Source organism: Artemia sp. Qi Xiang Cuo, chromosome 19, assembly GCF_049724085.1.
Source record: "Artemia sp. Qi Xiang Cuo chromosome 19, ASM4972408v1, whole genome shotgun sequence".
Lineage (NCBI taxonomy): Eukaryota > Metazoa > Arthropoda > Branchiopoda > Anostraca > Artemiidae > Artemia > Artemia sp. Qi Xiang Cuo.
The window spans coordinates 9,280,482-9,300,146 of NC_142812.1; the positions used below are offsets into that span (position 1 = coordinate 9,280,482).

The 19,665-nt window shown below is 35.5% G+C and overlaps 1 protein-coding gene across 4 annotated transcripts in view; it reads right to left on the bottom strand.

The window, feature by feature from the left end:
- Positions 1–18,676, bottom strand: part of LOC148940470 (uncharacterized) — a 46,159-nt gene extending 27,483 nt beyond the window's left edge. For 3 of the 4 annotated variants that reach the window (XR_016143375.1, XR_016143376.1, XM_089105296.1), the window contains exon 1: positions 18,413–18,676. Coding sequence is in view for 1 of the 4 variants with exons in the window: in XM_089105296.1 (XP_088961422.1) it covers positions 18,413–18,469 (57 nt within the window). In the remaining 3 variants the exon portion in view is untranslated. The remainder of the gene's footprint in view (positions 1–18,412) is intronic. The other variant, XM_089105297.1, reaches the window with a different exon arrangement.
- Positions 18,677–19,665: the final 989 nt, after the last annotated feature.

The following is a 19,665-nucleotide window of genomic DNA, read 5'->3' on the forward strand; positions in this document are numbered from 1 at the left end:
GAAATGGCAAACCCAAAAAAATCATTTCTTTCTATGAGAGTAGTTGAATTCTGGCAACATTGACATTCCATTGTGTTGTGGAGCAATATTTTTCATTTTACAGATTTTTTTTCTTTTTTTGTGCATGTGATCAGTGAGCTGTAGCTTATGGTAAGAGATAGCAACTCCAAAACCCTTTCCAGTATAGAGATTGTCAACTGGAAAAGAACATTACCTATGAAGCTTGCAGAATTTCCCATGATATCCCAGATAAAATGGAGACTTTTTTTCAAGCTTACTAAATAGCATAAACAAGAAGGAAAACATTACTTAGCTCCAAAAGTAAACATCATAGGAATCTTTTTATGTTAAACCTTTGTAAAGCATGGAAGCATTTCTCAAGCCCAAAAATCAAAAGGTGTGGACTATCTCTTGTGGACTTTTAGAAAAAAAAACATGGAAAGGACAAGCTGGACACTCTGAATTTATTTTACAATGAAATTTGTGAATTTGATCAATTTCCCAATATTTTGAGTACATATCAACTGAAGTTAACTGAAACGAGTTCAGCCGCAATCCGATTTCGATATTGGGAAAGGGAAGGGTGTTTCTGAAGTTTTGTCATTTGGAAAGCTTCCAGAAGGGGTAGCCTTCCAACCAAAATTCATGAGAAACAAAAGGTAGGGCCCTAGTCATGCTTTGGGGGTGTCCAAACACGATCTGACATTTGAAGGTGAGGGTGAAGGAGGAAGATGGACCTTAAATTCTTGTCATCATGAAATCCACTAGAAGACTTTTAGATCTTGATCAAACTCGGTGGGGAGCAGCATTGCCAAAACTTTGAAATAAACTTTAACAGTTTTCAAACTAAAATTGTGCCACAAGATCTGAATAGCAGGTTAAAAAATTGTCATAACAAGAATAAAATTTTTGATGAACTAAAACTTGGAACAATATCTGAGTCAAAAAGGAAAAGTAAAACCGAAATGTACCAGAAAATCTGATAGTAACAGTAAGTTTCCAAATGTACAGCATAGTATAAGGACCTCTAAATTGTACCAAAAACTACACAATTGTACCATGTTGGCAACGCCAGGGGGAAGTAAGAACTAGTATCTTGGTTATGCCTAGTGTATTTCTGGTACCGATCCAGCATTTGCAGGGTAAGGAAAGAGGGAGGATCTTTAAAGAATTATCATTGGAACATCTAGCATAAGGGTTTATTGGATCTCAAACAATCTAGGATGGAAGTAATAGCAACCATCCTAGTTTTGCCCTAGGATACTTGTATCTTTTCTGATCTATGGAGGGGGGATCCCTAAATTCCTTTTAAGTCTCCTAAAGTAACTACTAAAACTGTAACTGCTAATTACCACCAAGTTTGACTATGACCTCATAAGCCCTTCTGGTTAACGCCTATAACAAGAACGTTACACTTCTCTCACATTCGTTAGATCGAGTAAGACCATAGCAATCCACTTTTGAGTGGCAGGCAATCAAAACAAAACTGTAGGTTTGGGCCATGTTTGATTGAGTTCTGGCAGTGTGCCAAATGAATAGGCTTACAACGGGTTGTTTTGAGATCCTTATTCTCCTCAAAGAGGCCAATATTAAAAAGACACAAAGGTGAGGATATCTCTGATTTCCTCCCAATTTTGGTTGGGATACAACATCTCTTTTGTGTAATTAAGCTGAATAAGAGACATCCCCAATGCAATTTAGATTGGTCCCAGACTACAAAAAGGCACAACTAGGACACAGTTTGGTTGAAAATCAACAGCTCCTTCAGGAAAATATGCTGATGACTAGAATTTCAACATCCTTCCACACTTCTTAGAAATCGAGAAGGACCTGGACGTACAAAAGACATAACAAGGACATTAGCTGTTATTTCTCATCTTTTGTGGTCAATATTCGACAATTTGTTCTGGTAAATATCCTGATGACAAAAAGTCTATAGACTATCAGGAATTGCATCAGGACATTATTTTTGCTTTCCACCACATTTGATTAGGGCCCAACTACCTATTGTAGATGTCTTGATAACAGGATAGACAGATATTTGGGGTCTTGATCCCCACCAAGTTCACATTGGGTATGTACCCCCTCCAAAGGCATAACTAGGACAAAAACTCCTAGTTCCCACTAGTTTTGGTTGGTATCCAACAAACTTTTTTAATATAAATCTTGAAGAATACAATGTAGAGGCCCCTCCTCCAAGAAGGTTATACTGTGTTTGAACACCCATGAGGCAAAACATTAGCTCTTGTTTCCCATGAAGTTTGATTAAGATCTAGCAGCTGTTTCTGGTAGATAAGCTTATGGCAAAGATAGAGTGTAACTGGTTTTTAATTGGGACAGTTCTGTTTCACTCCATTTTTGTACAATTTAGTAGGCTAGGAAAGACTTTTTTCCTGAAAAACTACTGAAAATTTTGTTAACTTCACAGGAACTCTGTATCTCATCTCTATCACAAAGCATAAGATACCAATTATGCTAGTCTAGTAGGTTTACTATAAATCAAGCAAAAAAATTGAGGGCCCTCAGCAAAACACTGAAGGCTACTCTACACCAAAACAGGCACCACATAAGGGACAACTCTACAAAGTAGTTTCCACAGCATCAACCTTTGTAAATTCTAACATGAAGCAGAATCTTGTTAATGAAAATAACAATTAACAATAAAGAAAATGATAACAAATAAAGTAGTTATTATGTAGACTCTTTTAAAGACGCAACCAATCAAGAAGATTAAATTTACATACGATAACAGAGGAAATAGTTCAAGTTAAGAAAAGCGTAACAAAAACGGATTAAAACAGCTACAAGTAAATGGATGACTGTGAGCATGTATACAAACTTGATTCCCTATATAGCACAAGAACAAACACCCACAATTTTAGATGGGAGAGGTTTTGTGAAAAATATTTCTAGAGATCTGAGTTTCTGAAGCAAGTTCATTTGATAAAAGGAAATACAATTGAAAGCATCTATCCTCCAAAAGAAGTACCTGATTGCCTTATTTTTCAAAACAAACAGTACAAAACTCTTGATATAGCTGTCAAGAGAAGTCCTTGAGTTGATAAACAAAATTATTTAGAGCATAAAGTAATGGAAACAGAAGAAGCAACAGAAAAAGAGACTGCAGAACCAGGCACAAAATCACCAATAAGCAACTAAATGACACATAGAAAAAGAACAATCATAGTGCAGGTAACAAAACATATTACTGTCTATGAAGCACAGGCAAATCATTTCAAGAAATTCCTTAATGACCACTTCCAGAAGAGCTGACACATCACATACCCCTGTCTTCCCCCTAAATATCAACAAGAATCTATCTTCCACCAGCAAAACTTGAGAAGCAGTACCATCTCTGTACTTGAACTCCTGAAAAAACTATTTCCAGTAGATCTTTCTATGCTTTGTGAAGTTTTACTAAGCCCTTATCAGGCCAGTGCTTAATTTTGGAATGTGCAGAGCATCACCAGGATACATGGGTGATGTACAGCTTCTGGAACGGGTACAGAGGAGAGCTACTAAGGCAGTAACAAAGATAAAAGACAAGCCTTATGATGAACATTTGAAGGAGTTGAAATTATCTACACTTGTGTGCCAACAACAAAGAGCTGATATGCTTATGGCCTATAAGCTTACTTCACAAGAGCCCCCCCCCCATTTCATTTGTCAACTTCCCAAAATATAGGCACTGACAAGAGGGGATATTCAAAGAGGCTGCTCATGATCCAATAGTCTACATCATTTCCTAGGAAAGGCAAGAATAAGACCTGAAGATAGCGTCAGCTCTCTCAGTGCTGGCACCAAGTCAACAGGAGAATTAAGTCAAGTAAGTAAGTCATTTATTTAATATGGACTATGTGCCACTCTGCTACATTACTCACTCTACAACTGAAAGTCAGGGCTGTCACGTATGAGGGGAGAGACCCCCCCCCCCCAATGTTTTCAGTCACTCAGTAAAAAAAAATGAGTCGGTAAAATCGTAACGCAAAGCGCCACGGTTTACCAATGCTGCCAAAATTGTTTGTTCTGTTAAACAAAAACCAGGAAAATACTGACATGTCATCTACAAAAATCTTGAACTTGGTCAGTAAACGCAGCAGTATTACCGACTCCTGCCGTGATTTTATGGATGGTGATACAATTTTCCATTTGGTTAAATAAAAAGCATAAAGATACTGACATGACATATACTGAAATATATATCTTGGTTGGTAAATGCAGCTGTTTTACTGACTTGTGCAGTGATTTTATGGTTGGTGCCACATTTTTCCATTTGGTTAAATAATATGAAAATACGGATACGACATCTAATTAAATCTCAATCTAGGTTGGTAGATGTAGTGGTTTTACCAACTTGTCGTGAATTTACAGAGGGTGCCAAGATTTTATGTTTGGTTAAATAAAGAAAATGAAAATACTGATATGATTTGTACCATAATTTAAAACTCGGTTGGTAAATCTAGCGGTCGCAGTACCAACTTGTGCAGTGATTTTATGGTTGGTGCCACAGTTTTCCATTTGGTTAAATAATATGAAAATACGGATACGACATCTAATGAAATCTCAATCTAGGTTGGTAGATGTAGTGGTTTTACCAACTTGTCGTGAATTTACAGAGGGTGCCAAGATTTTATGTTTGGTTAAATAAAGAAAATGAAAATACTGATATGATGTGTACCATAATTTAAAACTTGGTTGGTAAATCTAGCGGTCGCAGTACCAACTTGTGCAGTGATTTTATGGTTGGTGCCACATTTTTCCATTTGGTTAAATAATATGAAAATACGGATACATCTAATGAAATCTCAATCTAGGTTGGTAGATGTAGTGGTTTTACCAACTTGTCGTGAATTTACAGAGGGTGCCAAGATTTTATGTTTGGTTAAATAAAGAAAATGAAAATACTGATATGATGTGTACCATAATTTCAAACTTGGTTGGTAAATCTAGCGGTCGCAGTACCAACTTGTGCAGTGATTTTATGGTTGGTGCCACATTTTTCCATTTGGTTAAATAATATGAAAATACGGATACGACATCTAATGAAATCTCAATCTAGGTTGGTAGATGTAGTGGTTTTACCAACTTGTCGTGAATTTACAGAGGGTGCCAAGATTTTATGTTTGGTTAAATAAAGAAAATGAAAATACTGATATGATGTGTACCATAATTTAAAACTTGGTTGGTAAATCTAGCGGTCGCAGTACCAACTTGTGCAGTGATTTTATGGTTGGTGCCACATTTTTCCATTTGGTTAAATAATATGAAAATACGGATACGACATCTAATGAAATCTACATCTAGGTTGGTAGATGTAGTGGTTTTACCAACTTGTCGTGAATTTACAGAGGGTGCCAAGATTTTATGTTTGGTTAAATAAAGAAAATGAAAATACTGATATGATTTGTACCATAATTTCAAACTTGGTTGGTAAATCTAGCGGTCGCAGTACCAACTTGTGCAGTGATTTTATGGATGAAAATTCTCTATTCTCTATTTGGTTAAATAAAGAAGATGAAAATAATAACATGATGTCTACCAAAATCTCAGTCTGGTTGGTTAATGCAAAAGAAGATACCACAGATGTAGCTTCAGCATGGTCAAGTGAACCAGTACTGTTAACATCTTTACCAAAAAAAGATTGTTCAGCCTGCAAAGAGGAACTAGGATGAAAACGTCTATCTAAGGGAACAATCTGTTAGTGATAGTGATACAAGAAAATCAAGTAGTATGAATCAAAACCTATGAGTATCCTCAATGAAATTAGAGATAGACATGACAGAAACCACTCTAAGTCCATGATAATGCCAATCATGGACCCTTCATCACAGAAAAAATTAATAAGATATCCCACTTGTTTCTCCCTTCTTTTATTGGCTGATGGTGCTGCCCAGGTTCTTGCACTTATTTGTTTGTTTCCACCTCCTCCCCCCTCTTTTTTTAGTTTCATTTTTAATTTTTATAATATTTATATTTTGTTCTCTTTTTTGTGTTTATTCACTTATTTTTGTCCCCTCTCCCCTTTTTTGACCAGTTTTTATCTTTTCAACTATTTTATTGACTTTATGCAGTTAGATTATTGACACTTTTTTAATGTCCCTTTTAATTTTTATGGTTGTTCCATTGTAACTGAACCCCTGTAACTGAACCCCCATGTAACTAAACCCCCGTGCAACTGAACCCCCGTGCAACTGAACCCTCGTGCTACTGAACCCTCATGCAACTGAACCCCCTTTAACTGAACCCTCGTGCAACTCAACCTCCATGCAACTCAACCCCATTTAACTAAACCCCCGTTTAACTTAACTCCATGTAACTGTAACTGCGTGTAACCATGTAACTGTGTGTTAACAGAACACAACTGATTAGCGAAAAGTGACGAAAGAGAGGGGTAATACCGAACTCTCAGCTACTATTCTTGGGAGACATCTGACAGTTTATAAGTGGCCATGGAATTCCTGTGCTGTTTTAAAGTCACTTTTCTGTGAATAGGCAGCATGGAGGCAGAGTGCACTTGGCAACGATAATATCTCATTCTTTTTTTGTATTTATTGGCTTATTTCCCACCCCCCTTTTTTTTAATGTCTCTTCTAATTCTTTTTTTGACTTGTATTTGTTTAAGTTTAGTTTGACCAGTTTTTATCTTTTTAACTCTTTAATTGAATTTTTGCAGCTTAATTATTGACTCATAAATGATAATTCATTATTTTTCATTTTGGTTGTTGTTTTTGCATTTTTGCCAGTTTTTGTGCAATCATATGATTTGTTGACTCCAAAGTCCGAATTCTGCCGTTGGTGGGCTTGTGATAGAGATTTTTTGAAATAAATAAATATCTTATGTCAGAGGACAGTGGGGAGCTTGTTGCAAAGTTGCAAATGATTTAATTGGTGATTGTCAAGCAAAGCTCTGGTTTGACAGTGCATCAAGTAATCAAAAAAGACTCTGCAAATTGATATTACCAGCTTGTGTAAAAGTGTAGATGAAAACCTAAATAACTTGAAATTTTGTCAGCAGCTATACTCCAAGTTGAAACACAAAAAAGCATGATTTTTGAAAACCTGTCTCTTGACTGTCATGTTGATCACAACCCCAGACAGCAACCATTCCCGCTTAAGGAACATCAGAAACGTTATTTGCTTAACATAGGTCCTAACCAGCCTTATCTTACCAGTTTTGCAGACCAGAAAAACGCATTGACGAGCAACAAACACCAAAAGAACGCTGGTTGGAACAAAAAATACAATTACCTTGAGCATAGTGTCTGCAAGGACCATGTATACTGCTTTGTATGCATGCTGTTTCCTGCTGGACCAAAACGCAGAAAGACAGACGATGCTTGGGTTAAAAATGGCCGTATCTTACCACTTTTGCAGACCAGAAAAACGCATTGACGAGCAACAAACACCAAAAGAGAATGAACGCTGGTTGGAATAAAAAACACAAGTACCTTGAGTATAGTGTCAGCAAGGACCATGTATACTGCTTTGCATGCATGCTGTTTCCTACCGGACCAAAACGCAAAAAGACAGAAGATACTTGGGTTAAAAATGGAGTGTGCTCCTGGAACAAGATGATGAGCTGAAGGACAGAGAACCCTGGTAAGATGAAAGAATATTTTGAAAGTGCTGCTCATCAGTCAGCAGTAATTGATATGGCAGTTTATAACAAACTTAAGCACAGCATTGAAAACATATTGGATGAAAATCTAAGGCCTTGAAAAGACAGCAGAATAAGGAATTAATTAAAAACCGACAAGGGGTCAAGGTTCTTAAGGTTATAGTAAAAACACTAGGAAAATAACAGATAGCTCTTCATGGCACAGCTGATGATAGCAATGGGAATTTCCATCAAATTGTTAACCTTGTTGCTTGCTGCAATCAACATTTTGGCAACTGGAAGTGTGAAAGAACAATAAAAAGGAATATGGTGAACTACTTTAGTGGGGTTTTGAAAAATAAACTCATTGAGGTACTGGGTAACAAAATCAAGTGCACAATTGTAATTGATGTGAACAATAGCAGTGCATACTCAAGTATCACAGATACCACTCCAGACTGTGCACACAAAAAAGGCTTGTGATTTGTGTCAGGTACATTGACTGCAATGGCACCATCCAGGAGGGACTTTTAGCCATGGTACTAGTTGGTTAAAAAAAAAGGTAAAGAAATTGCCTACAAGATTCTAGAAGTTCTTAAAAACGGAAGGCGCAAGCAAAGAGGCCCCCATGTTTCAGAGCTATAATTATGCAAGTAATATGCATGGCTCATAGAGAGAACCTCATTGAAGAATGCATGTGCAGCAACATTCCCATAGTCTGAAAAATGTTTGAGATCTACCAAGAACTGTACATCTTTTTTATGGGTGGAATGAAAAGAGTTATTGCTAGCAAACGAACACTGGAGAGGGCTGACTCAGTACTGAAGCTAAAAAATTTGTCAATGACAAGATGGAAATCCAGATTGAAAAGCTTGACAGCCTTGTGGACCAGCTTAGACATCATTGTGGAAGTTCTTGAAGAGCTAAAAGAACAAAATGAGGACAAAATAATAAAAGAAAAAGCCAAAGTTCTGCACTGATGCACAACCTGCTTTGACTTCATTCTGATGCTTATGCTCGCGTGCCAGGTCATGTTCAGGACAAAGTTTCTTGCAGAAAAGTTGCAGGCTGAACACCTCAATCTGATGACTGGTAATAAAAAAAAACTCAGGGCACCATGCAATATTTCAGATTCTCTCCTCAAAGACCCGGATTGGGATAGGCAAATTGAGGCAGCAAAGCAATAGCAGAAAAATTTGGTTCAATAGCCAATGACAAGTTCCACCTTAAACACCGAACTTAATACAATTACCTATAAAAATCACTTCCAAATATTTTGTTGATGGGTCAAAAATGAATGAAAAGGTTGTCAGTGGTGTTTTGCTTCCTCACTTGAAAATTGCTATGGGCGAAAGAATATACAATAATGTATATATAGTATCTACTGAGTTAAATACCATAATCACGCCATACGAACACTTTAAGGAAAAACAACTTATGAGTATAAATTCAAATAATATTATCATATACTTTGACTCTCTCTCAATCCTTGAGTTGCTGGCCTCAGCTCCTCAATATAAGTTGGACATTGACACTTATCATTGTCTCAGTATTATTGATAATATTGCTTCAAGTGGCATAAAAACTTATTTTCAGTACATTCCCAGCAACTCTGGCATAAGTGGTAATCATCAGGTTGATGAAATAGCAAAAAATGCTATAAATATTGACCAGCCAAGTGGGAGACCAATCCCAATTAGAGATATTTACCGATGGAGGCTATCAGATATTAATTTTAATAAGATTAATCTTATCCTTTCCTCCTTTCCCAATAAGTATTTTTCTAAAATTTATCATAGAATTCGTTCTGGAACAAATGGAATAAATTTCCTTGCATTGTCATATAAGTTTTCTAATTCAAGTGGTTCAACTCCCCTGTCCTCTCTTTGAAGGCGTGGTAATATGAATAATGAAACAATTGACCATTGCCTATTTGAATGTAATATGCTGACGTCTGCACAATATACCTTGTTTTGTAAACTGTTAAAATGTTTCAAACACCACACAATCTCATTATCAGCCAAGAGCTTAGCCAACTATACCTCCACACAGAGCACAGAAATCGATATCTATCATCTTATATTTGAACTTCTTGAGTCAAAAGATCTACTGAAAGATATCTGAGAATATCTAATAAATAAGAGACAACCAAGACAGTCGCTCTGTAACCCACAGAGTGAAGCAAAAGGAAGAGGGCTAAATAGTATCAACTGAATAGCCCGCCTGCTGTGAATTAGAAGAAGAAACACCATCCTACACATCCACCTGCTTGTTATTCAGAGGCCATTGCTAATTCTGGAGCCAACCTGCCGGATGACTGGAAATCATTCTATGCAAAGGAGCCCTGTGGTGTTCTTAGAGCCCTAATGAACAGCTTGGATGATGCAATCTATGACAAATCATCTTTTCTGGGGCCAGCATACCAAAGTTCACAGGACAAAATGAATGACAGCTATGAAAGCCTTTCCAAACTCGTGAAGATGTTTCCTGGAAAAGGCTTAGATCCTGCAGAACTAATGCTAGAGCTAAATGCTTTCAAACACTTTTTCACCAGAATTGAGGTTGAAAGCAACAATGTCATAAATCGCACCATCTTTGAGGGACTATTCTGTGAAATTAACACTGTCAAATCAATGTTCCTGACTCTCTGGTGAGTTTACCAGTGGATTGTAACAGCACCACCAACTATGGCTATAGCAGCAAGAAGTTTTAGCAAACTGAAACTGGTCATGATTTGCTGTGAGACTGACATTACAGATGAGCTGAAACTTGACAATTACTGAAAGTCTGGCTATCCCCCAAACCAAGACGTTTGAATTTTTAACTGAAGGCATATAGCTGTATTTTCTTCCTTTTTTTTTTTGTTTAATCTGTGTATTTTAATTTAAATTTGTCAATTTTTTCACTTCTAGTAAGTAAGTAAGTAAGTTTATTTGTGAACCCAATATAAAATAAATGCAGAGTAAAAAAAGAAAAAACTAAATAATATTTTCCACAAGGAAATAATAAGGAAAACACAACATAAATAACTTAACTATATTCATAGAAACAATAATCTGGAAAAAAATAAGTGAGGGGGTCACTGGCGCATATCTTCCTTGGAGTATTGGTCCTCAGATCCTTAGCAATGTTGTCAAGCAGCACTAGAGGGTCGATGAGTCCAAAGTGAGACATATTCTTGTGATTTCTGTGCCACGTCGGCAAACATAGTAGGAATTTGAAATATTTAAAATAATCTGTCCTTCCACAAAGGCGGTCTTTAGCGCATTTTTAAACCGACACCATGAGCAGAAAAAGAATTACAAGAGAACAAAACTACGGCATTACTTGTCAAAAATGTGGCGGCAGTATCTCCGTCTACCAGACCATACTTTACTATACGAGGAGTAAAACCGCTGCAGAGCGCTAGCAGCCAGAAACGAGAATGTAGTCGAAAGTATATCAGAAAAAGTAATCCCAAGCCATTTCAACTTTGAGACACACTTGAGTAGCATTGTACCCATATATAAAGAAGGAGCAGGGTTAGAAGTATTAAAGCACAGAAACTCGCATTTTGAAGCATTTACAGAAAGCCCAATCATACTCAAAGCATTAATCAGAACATTTAGATTCTTTGTGAGGCCTGACCTAGTATGACTAACTAGCAGAACATCATCAGCATAGGCAATGTGACTAACAGCAGCATTTTCTAAAAACACAGTAGGAGACAGCATTCGAAAACAGTCCGCAAGCACAGTTTTAAAAATATATGGAGACAGTACACTACCTTGCCTGACTCCCTTCTTTACAGAGATAGGTTCGGATATATCAGACATCCACTTTAACCAAACCAACCAATTAGAATACCAATATTGAAGAACTTTTACTATGGAAAATTTAACTCCTGCTTTAACTAAGCAGTGAAGTGCTTGCAAATGTACAACGTTGTCAAAAGCACCTGAGATATCAACCAAGCAAAAATAAAGTGGCCTTTTTTGCATTTTTGCCAAGACTAGCAACTTACAAAGTATATGTTGGGCTTTATAAAAACCAAAACCGGCTCTGAACCCAACTTGATAATCAGAAAAATCACATTTAGTCAAAACTTCAGGCAATACGACATACTCAACAGTTTGCTCATGACACAGGACACTATAATTGTTTGATAACTGGTACACTGATCTGCGTCCTTTCCCTTTTTCAAAACTGATGTTACGATTCCCGAAAGAAAACTATCTGGAACTAACGACTGGGCTAAACACATCTGGAATAGAAGCTGAATGTGTGTTAACAATAATGGACACTTAATGGTGAAGTGATTCTAACACAGACCATCCATATCAGGAGCACTTGATTTCTTAACATTCTTAAAAGCCCAATAGATATCACCACTAGATATTGACAATATATGGACTTGCCAAAGAACTCGATGAAGAGTATTATGCAATAAGGAAGAAAACCTGGACTTGATAGAATGATTAAATGTAGAAAAAACCCGAGTAAAATGAACTACAAAATCAATGACTTTGATCATCGAAACGGCAGCAGGCACACACTGCTGCTATTAATTATATTAGACAAAGACTTTTAATTTGAGGGACCATCAAAACCATTCAGGTGGGCTTGACACAAAGAAGATCTAAACTGACATTTTAAATTTTGCTTCATTTCAAATACTTTACCAGACTTGGGCTGATCACAAGCAATCCAAAGGCGAAGCCACAATTTCGCATGTTGATTAGCTTTTTTCACTACTGGTTACACTTTCCAAAATGGTTCTTTGGTGTCGACTCTAACAGGTTCAACAGGAGTTGAAACTAAAGCAGCTGACTTCAAACAATGCACGATCTGGTAATAGTAACAATTTATCTAATCTTAGCTGTCGGTGACCTTACAGAGGTTTGTAAAAGGTGAAAAGGCACTTCAGGCTTGATAATAACGAGCAAAGAACATACAAATAAACTTCAGAATTTACTCATTTCCAATTTGGCTTATTAAACCATTTATTATGGTAAGAAAAACGGTTATAAGCCAGTAGAGCAGGTGACTCAATTTCACAAGTTAAAGGCAAATGATCATCCTCAATTTTATCATCCAAAACAATGACAGGAGGAACCACGAGAGATCCCCTTGAAACTATAATATGATCAAGGTTTGATCTAGAACCATCACGGTTATGAATGTAGGTAAACTGTTTATCTTTATTGACTAACTGATAGCCACTAGGCAAAGCATCAAAAAACAGATCACTTCTTTCAGATTGGGACAGAAGATTGACATTAACATCACCAGCCACAATCCCAATTTAATCCCTGATTGGTCACTTGGTTCTGAGATCTTTTTGTATATAAATCACGTTATCACTTTTCTCCTAATGTATTGGTCCATTCTTCATTAGATCACCATGTCGTTGTTCATACACTTCTTATGGGAAAAAGAACTAAACAGCTATTTTTCCTCATATTATATGATTTGGTAAGCTGAATTGCTATCCCAAGTTTCATATTAGAAATGGCCATTATGTTAATTAGTGGTGAAAACAGTTTGTATAAATGATCAGCCAGTCAGTAAAATCAATCACCTCCCTCCTGAACATTTTGGCTAGAAATACCCCTGCTGAAAGTTCAATATATATTTTTGCTATCTTAGTATCTTCACTTGAAAACTTTTTGGCTATCTTTGGGCCAAAATTATTGTTTTGCACCACAAAATGGCAGAAAATTCCATTTTGCTGCAATGAAAGTATTTGTATTACTTAAAAGGACACACAGTCAGTAAAATCAATCACCCCCCTCCTGAACATTTTGGCTAGTAATACCCCTGCTGAAAGTTCAATATATATTTTTGTTATCTTAGAATCTTCACTTGAAAACTTTTTGGCTATCTTTGGGCCAAAATTATTGTTTTGCACCACAAAATGGCAAAAAATTCCATTTTGCTGCAATAAAAGTATCTGTATTACTTAAAAGGACACACAGTCAGTAAAATCAATCACCCCCCTCCTGAACATTTTGGCTAGTAATACCCCTGCTGAAAGTTCAATATACATTTTCACTATCTTAGAATCTTCCCTTGAAAACTTTTTGGCTATCTTTGGGCCAAAATTATTGTTTTGCACCCCAAAATGGCAGAAAATTCCATTTTGCTGCAATAAAAGTATTTGTATTACTTAAAAGGACACAGTCAGTAAAATCAATCACCCCCCTCCTGAACATTTTGGCTAGTAATACCCCTGCTGAAAGTTCAATATACATTTTCACTATCTTAGAATCTTCCCTTGAAAACTTTTTGGCTATCTTTGGGCCAAAATTATTGTTTTGCACCCCAAAATGGCAGAAAATTCCATTTTTCTGCAATGAAAGTATTTGTATTACTTAAAAGGACACACAGTCAGTAAAATCAATCACCCCCCTCCTGAACATTTTGGCTAGTAATACCCCTGCTGAAAGTTCAATATACATTTTCACTATCTTAGAATCTTCCCTTGAAAACTTTTTGGCTATCTTTGGGCCAAAATTATTGTTTTGCACCCCAAAATGGCAGAAAATTCCATTTTGCTGCAATAAAAGTATTTGTATTACTTAAAAGGACACACAGTCAGTAAAATCAATCACCCCCTCCTGAACATTTTGGCTAGTAATACCCCTGCTGAAAGTTCAATATACATTTTCACTATCTTAGAATCTTCACTTGAAAACTTTTTGGCTATCTTTGGGCCAAAATTATTGTTTTGCACCACAAAATGGCATAAAATTCCATTTTGCTGCAATGAAAGTATTTGTATTACTTAAAAGGACAAACAGTCAGTAAAATCAATCACCCCCCTCCTGAACATTTTGGCTAGTAATACCCCTGCTGAAAGTTCAATATACATTTTCACTATCTTAGAATCTTCCCTTGAAAACTTTTTGGCTATCTTTGGGCCAAAATTATTGTTTTGCACCCCAAAATGGCAGAAAATTCCATTTTGCTGCAATAAAAGTATTTGTATTACTTAAAAGGACACAGTCAGTAAAATCAATCACCCCCTCCTGAACATTTTGGCTAGTAATACCCCTGCTGAAAGTTCAATATACATTTTCACTATCTTAGAATCTTCCCTTGAAAACTTTTTGGCTATCTTTGGGCCAAAATTATTGTTTTGCACCCCAAAATGGCAGAAAATTCCATTTTTCTGCAATGAAAGTATTTGTATTACTTAAAAGGACACACAGTCAGTAAAATCAATCACCCCCCTCCTGAACATTTTGGCTAGTAATACCCCTGCTGAAAGTTCAATATACATTTTCACTATCTTAGAATCCTCCCTTGAAAACTTTTTGGCTATCTTTGGGCCAAAATTATTGTTTTGCACCCCAAAATGGCAGAAAATTCCATTTTGCTGCAATGAAAGTATTTGTATTACTTAAAAGGACACACAGTCAGTAAAATCAATCACCCCCCTCCTGAACATTTTGGCTAGTAATACCCCTGCTGAAAGTTCAATATATAGTTTTGCTATCTTAGAATCTTCACTTGAAAACTTTTTGGCTATTTTTGGGCCAAAATTATTGTTTTGCACCACAAAATGGCAGAAAATTCCCTTTGCTGCAATGAAAGTATTTGTATTACTTAAAAGGACACTAGAACTTTTAGTTTCTGTTTAATGGAGTTCCTGTTTAATTGAGCACTCTTCTCAGAAAAGAAGTACAAAGTTTTCACTTTCTTGAATAAAGGGGCTTGAAACCTCTTTTATTGGGGTTTTCTATGTTGAATTTTATTATGTAATTCCCACCAAAATCCCCTTTAGGGGTGCTTTGCCCCTTTTTAGAGAACATAACAAATTTTCTCAGTCTCATAACTTTTGGTGGGTAGCTTCAAACCTAATGAATTTTGCATATTTAGAACCATTCTAAAAAGCCAGTTCTTTGGATATTCCTTTCTGTAAAGTTTCAGTCACTATTAGCACATATCACTCTTTACTTAGTTTGTTACCATGAGCTGTTTATCCATTCAAAGAGTACAAAAAATAAAGTTTGCACTGCTCATGTGTCTACCCTGCAGAGTAAAATATATTAGAAAACAAACCCAGTAATAGTTACAAGATGGAAAAAATTCAAGAATAGAATAAGAGCATTGGACGAGTCGTACACTGGACTCGTCCATATCGCTAGCAAGTGCGATTTAAGGTAATTTAAGGTAATTGGGCTAACATTGTGTTGATACCATGACATAGCAGCTTCATTTAAGGTAGAAAAAACAAGCAATGCAGTGGTATCAACCCAAGTATTTTAGTAGGCATCCAAAAACAAGCAACTTAAGGTCCAAAGAAAATATAAAAAAAAACTCAAAATAAACACTGAAACTAAAAAAGGTCCATAAATTCTAGACATCTTAATTTTCAATAAGCCTCTTTGCCTTGAGCTTTCTATTTATAGAAAGCCTACACATAACAATAGTTATTTGCATTTTTCTTCCAACCACTCTCTTTGTGTAAAAAGAGGAGTATATCTTTGGTTGATTGTGTAATAAGAATATGCTCAGAAGCTCACATAGTCCCAGAATTAAAATATCTTGACATTTTATTTTGCAGTAGGTATCCTATAAAATTACTTAAGTCTATCAAAGAAAAATGACAAAAAAGGCACAAAAGAATACATCAAGTCCACAATCCCCAAAAGATATCCCCTTAGTGGGTGATAAGAAACTTTTCACTGTTCTATCCTATATTCTCAAATAGTGATAAACTGAAAAAAAAATCCTAAAAAAAATAAGTTTAATGCCACCTGTAAAAATTCAAATTCAATACAGAGCTTTTTCAACAGCAGCAAAGATAAAACCAGTCCCATTCTGGGTAGTGATGTTTATAGAATTCCCTGTTCTTGTGGCTGTTTCTATGTAGGTAGAACCCAACAGCAATTAGGGGAGAGGTTATCAGAACATAGGTCCTCAATCGACAAAGCCATGGGGCTATACCAAAGGCCTGAGACTTTTGAATTCCACCTTAGCTCAAAATGTCTATGACAACCCCCAATATTTTATTTTGATTGAGAATACCATTATTATTGCCCCTGCTAAAGATGTCATGCAAGTTTTTACAGAAGTAGTTGAAATATAAAAGCACATTCACCTAAAGGTTGTCCTCAATAGAGATACTGGAGAAACTATTCTAAGCCCCATTTATAATGAAATTATTAACTCTAACTGTTTTTACATCCAAGCACAAAAATTTATTTTCCAATCTGATAATAATCCAACATGGCAAGCAATTCACCTTTAAAAATGCTTTACATAAAATGAAGTTGTGAAATTTCATATTTCAGTTTCAGTGTTTATTTTGAGGTTTTGTTTTTATATTGTCCTTCTGACTTTTATCTGTATTTTTTTTTTTTTATTGTTCTGTACTGAGGACAGTTGAGCAGAGGTCTCAACTGAAATATTTGCATAATTTTTTCTTCTGTTTTTCACTGGTTGTCATTGTTCTCATTTCTCTGTTGTTTTTTTTTGTGATTTTTGTTTTGTCATGCTTAGCCAGTGTGGTCTCAGAAATTATTTTTTAATATGCTTATCTCTCAAAGCATCCAAAATCAATAATAGCAATGATATTTGGGCACTTAAGTAAGAAAAATTAGCCAATACAAGCCATTGAATTAAACATAAAGGTAATTATGTCAAAGTGTTTCCTTGTAGTGACTGCCAGTACTAAACTGATATCAAAGCCTTCATTTAAAATGGTACTTTTAGGTGATGAAATGGTAAAATTCTAGACAAGGAGCTTTTTGCTACCTTGGAAAGTGGTTAGGTTAGGAAAATAAAACTCAGTAATAAATCCAGGGCTAAAAACATACTCGAGGAAGGTATTATCAAGCTACTAAGTTAACCTTCTGATGATTTCTAGGTCTCTGGTTTTAGTTTGGAAAATGTGATTCCTGTTATTTGAGTAGAATTTTCAGCCATGTCAATATGATTTTTTTTATTTTAGGAAATTTACAGATCTTTGAAACATTATAAATCAGGATTGAGCAAAGTTCTGAGGCTAAAATACTTTTCCTAGACTTCATTTAAGCAGAAGATTTATTTTGCAAGGTTTTGCTTCTATAAAAGAAGGATTTTTAAAGGTCATCAAAGGTCAGAACCCTCTAGGAGAGGAGGTAGGTACTTATGATTTGGTAAATATTTACCAAATATACCACTTGATGCCTTTTTTTATGCTCTTTCTAAATATAATAATCATTTTTGTTGGAAATGAATTTTACCCCAGCCCATTTATAAACCAATTCAGGGTATATTTGCGCATTAGGGGGGGGGGGTAAATTTTATTTTATAATCTAAATGAGAGGTAAGTTTAAACTTTACCCCACCCCCTAATGTGCAAATATATACCCTGAATTGGTATATATAGGGGTGGGGGTAAAATTCATTTCTGACAAAAATGATTATTAGCCAACATTTGGAAAGAGCATAAAAAAGGCATCAAATGGTATGTTTAGGCAGGACTCCACCCTTTGACTATTGGAAAAAATTAGTTTATAAGCTTAGGCTATATAGAATGGTACTATCCAATCTCCTTATAATTAAAAAGATTTTAGTCATCTAGTTGGAAAATTTGGCCTATCTGTATAGGAAAAATATAAATTTGCCAACTATAGTCAAAGTCAATTTTTCCTATACAGACAGGCCAAATTTTCCAACTAGATGACTAAAATGTTTTTAATTATAAGGAGATTGGATAGCACCATTCTATATAAGCTTATAAACTAATTTTTTCCAATAGCCTAGTCAAAGAGTGGATAGGCTATCCTGTTTAGGCTACTTCAGCTATTTGTACGTCAATAATGAGGATAAAGAAAAATTTACCAATGTTTCACCAATTTGACATAATAAGTTTCTGCAATAGCAAAAAGCACTGGGCATTTAAATTTTTTGGAAGTAGGGCTAATGCTAAACCTAGCTTATACCTCCAGGTAGTTTGCTGTAAAGGCCTTTTTAAGCCAAATATTATACTTCTGTGCAAACTAGCTTATCAACAGCTGCAACACATTAACTTAGATGCTACTTCAAAAAATACGAATAGATGCTAGGCTACTCTAGAGAAATTAGATATAGCAAAATAGACTTTGCAGAAATCTCATTCACAAGTAGCAAGCTCAATTCTTCAAAAAACGTGATGCGAAAATATAGTGCCATCTGAGAAACTTTAATTTAGATCAAGCAGAAATTATCAATTTGTATTTCAGATTTGCAGAACATAATTTGCACTTTACTAAAAAAATATAAATGTTTTTAATTTAATAACTTTAATAAATCAAATAATATTAACATTTTGATTAACAAATATTAGTAAAAAGCCTTGTTATGCTGATTTTCAATAACATTTGTTCAAGACGACTTATTTTGCAACTCAAAACCTTTTACTTGTACCAAAATATTTTCTTTTGACGTTTCAAACAATGCTTTGTATTTATCGAAGTTTGGTTTTGATTAATAGATTCCAGTGCCAGATCTCAGATTCTGGATGAATGTATTTTATTTATACGTTTTTCTTTTCCTTTATTTTTTCCTTCTCTATGCTATTTTTACAATACCCTTGTTTTTAGTTGGATTGGTACGAAGGATTGGCATGAATGGTATCCAACCGGTTGCTTTTTCAAGCATTATTTTTATTTTGACTTTTTTTTATTATGAGTTGTGATTATGTTAATAGAAATGTCTGAAAATTTCCCTCAAATTCAGAAAATCCTATTTTCCAAGGGGGCGGGGGGTACACACCTAAAAGGCTCTTTCGGGGCTGCTGCCCAGTAAAAAAAATCCCTAGACTCTTGAAAAAAATCACTAAATCAGTACATAAATCACTAGAACTGTAATACTATTTATCAGTCTAATGATTTTGTTTCTTTACCATGTTCTATACAGGCGCACGAATAGGAAGGGTGTAAAATTAACTCCCTAGATGTGGAAAATACCTTTAAATTGGTATTTTGTTTTTTCTCAAGCGAAAATTACCCTTGAAACTTTGAAAAATGCTCTTTCGCATCTTTATGCAGAGAACAGAACAAAATCCTTGCTTTCTTCCTGTATTTTCCTAATTTGGTACCCTGGGTTTATCCCCC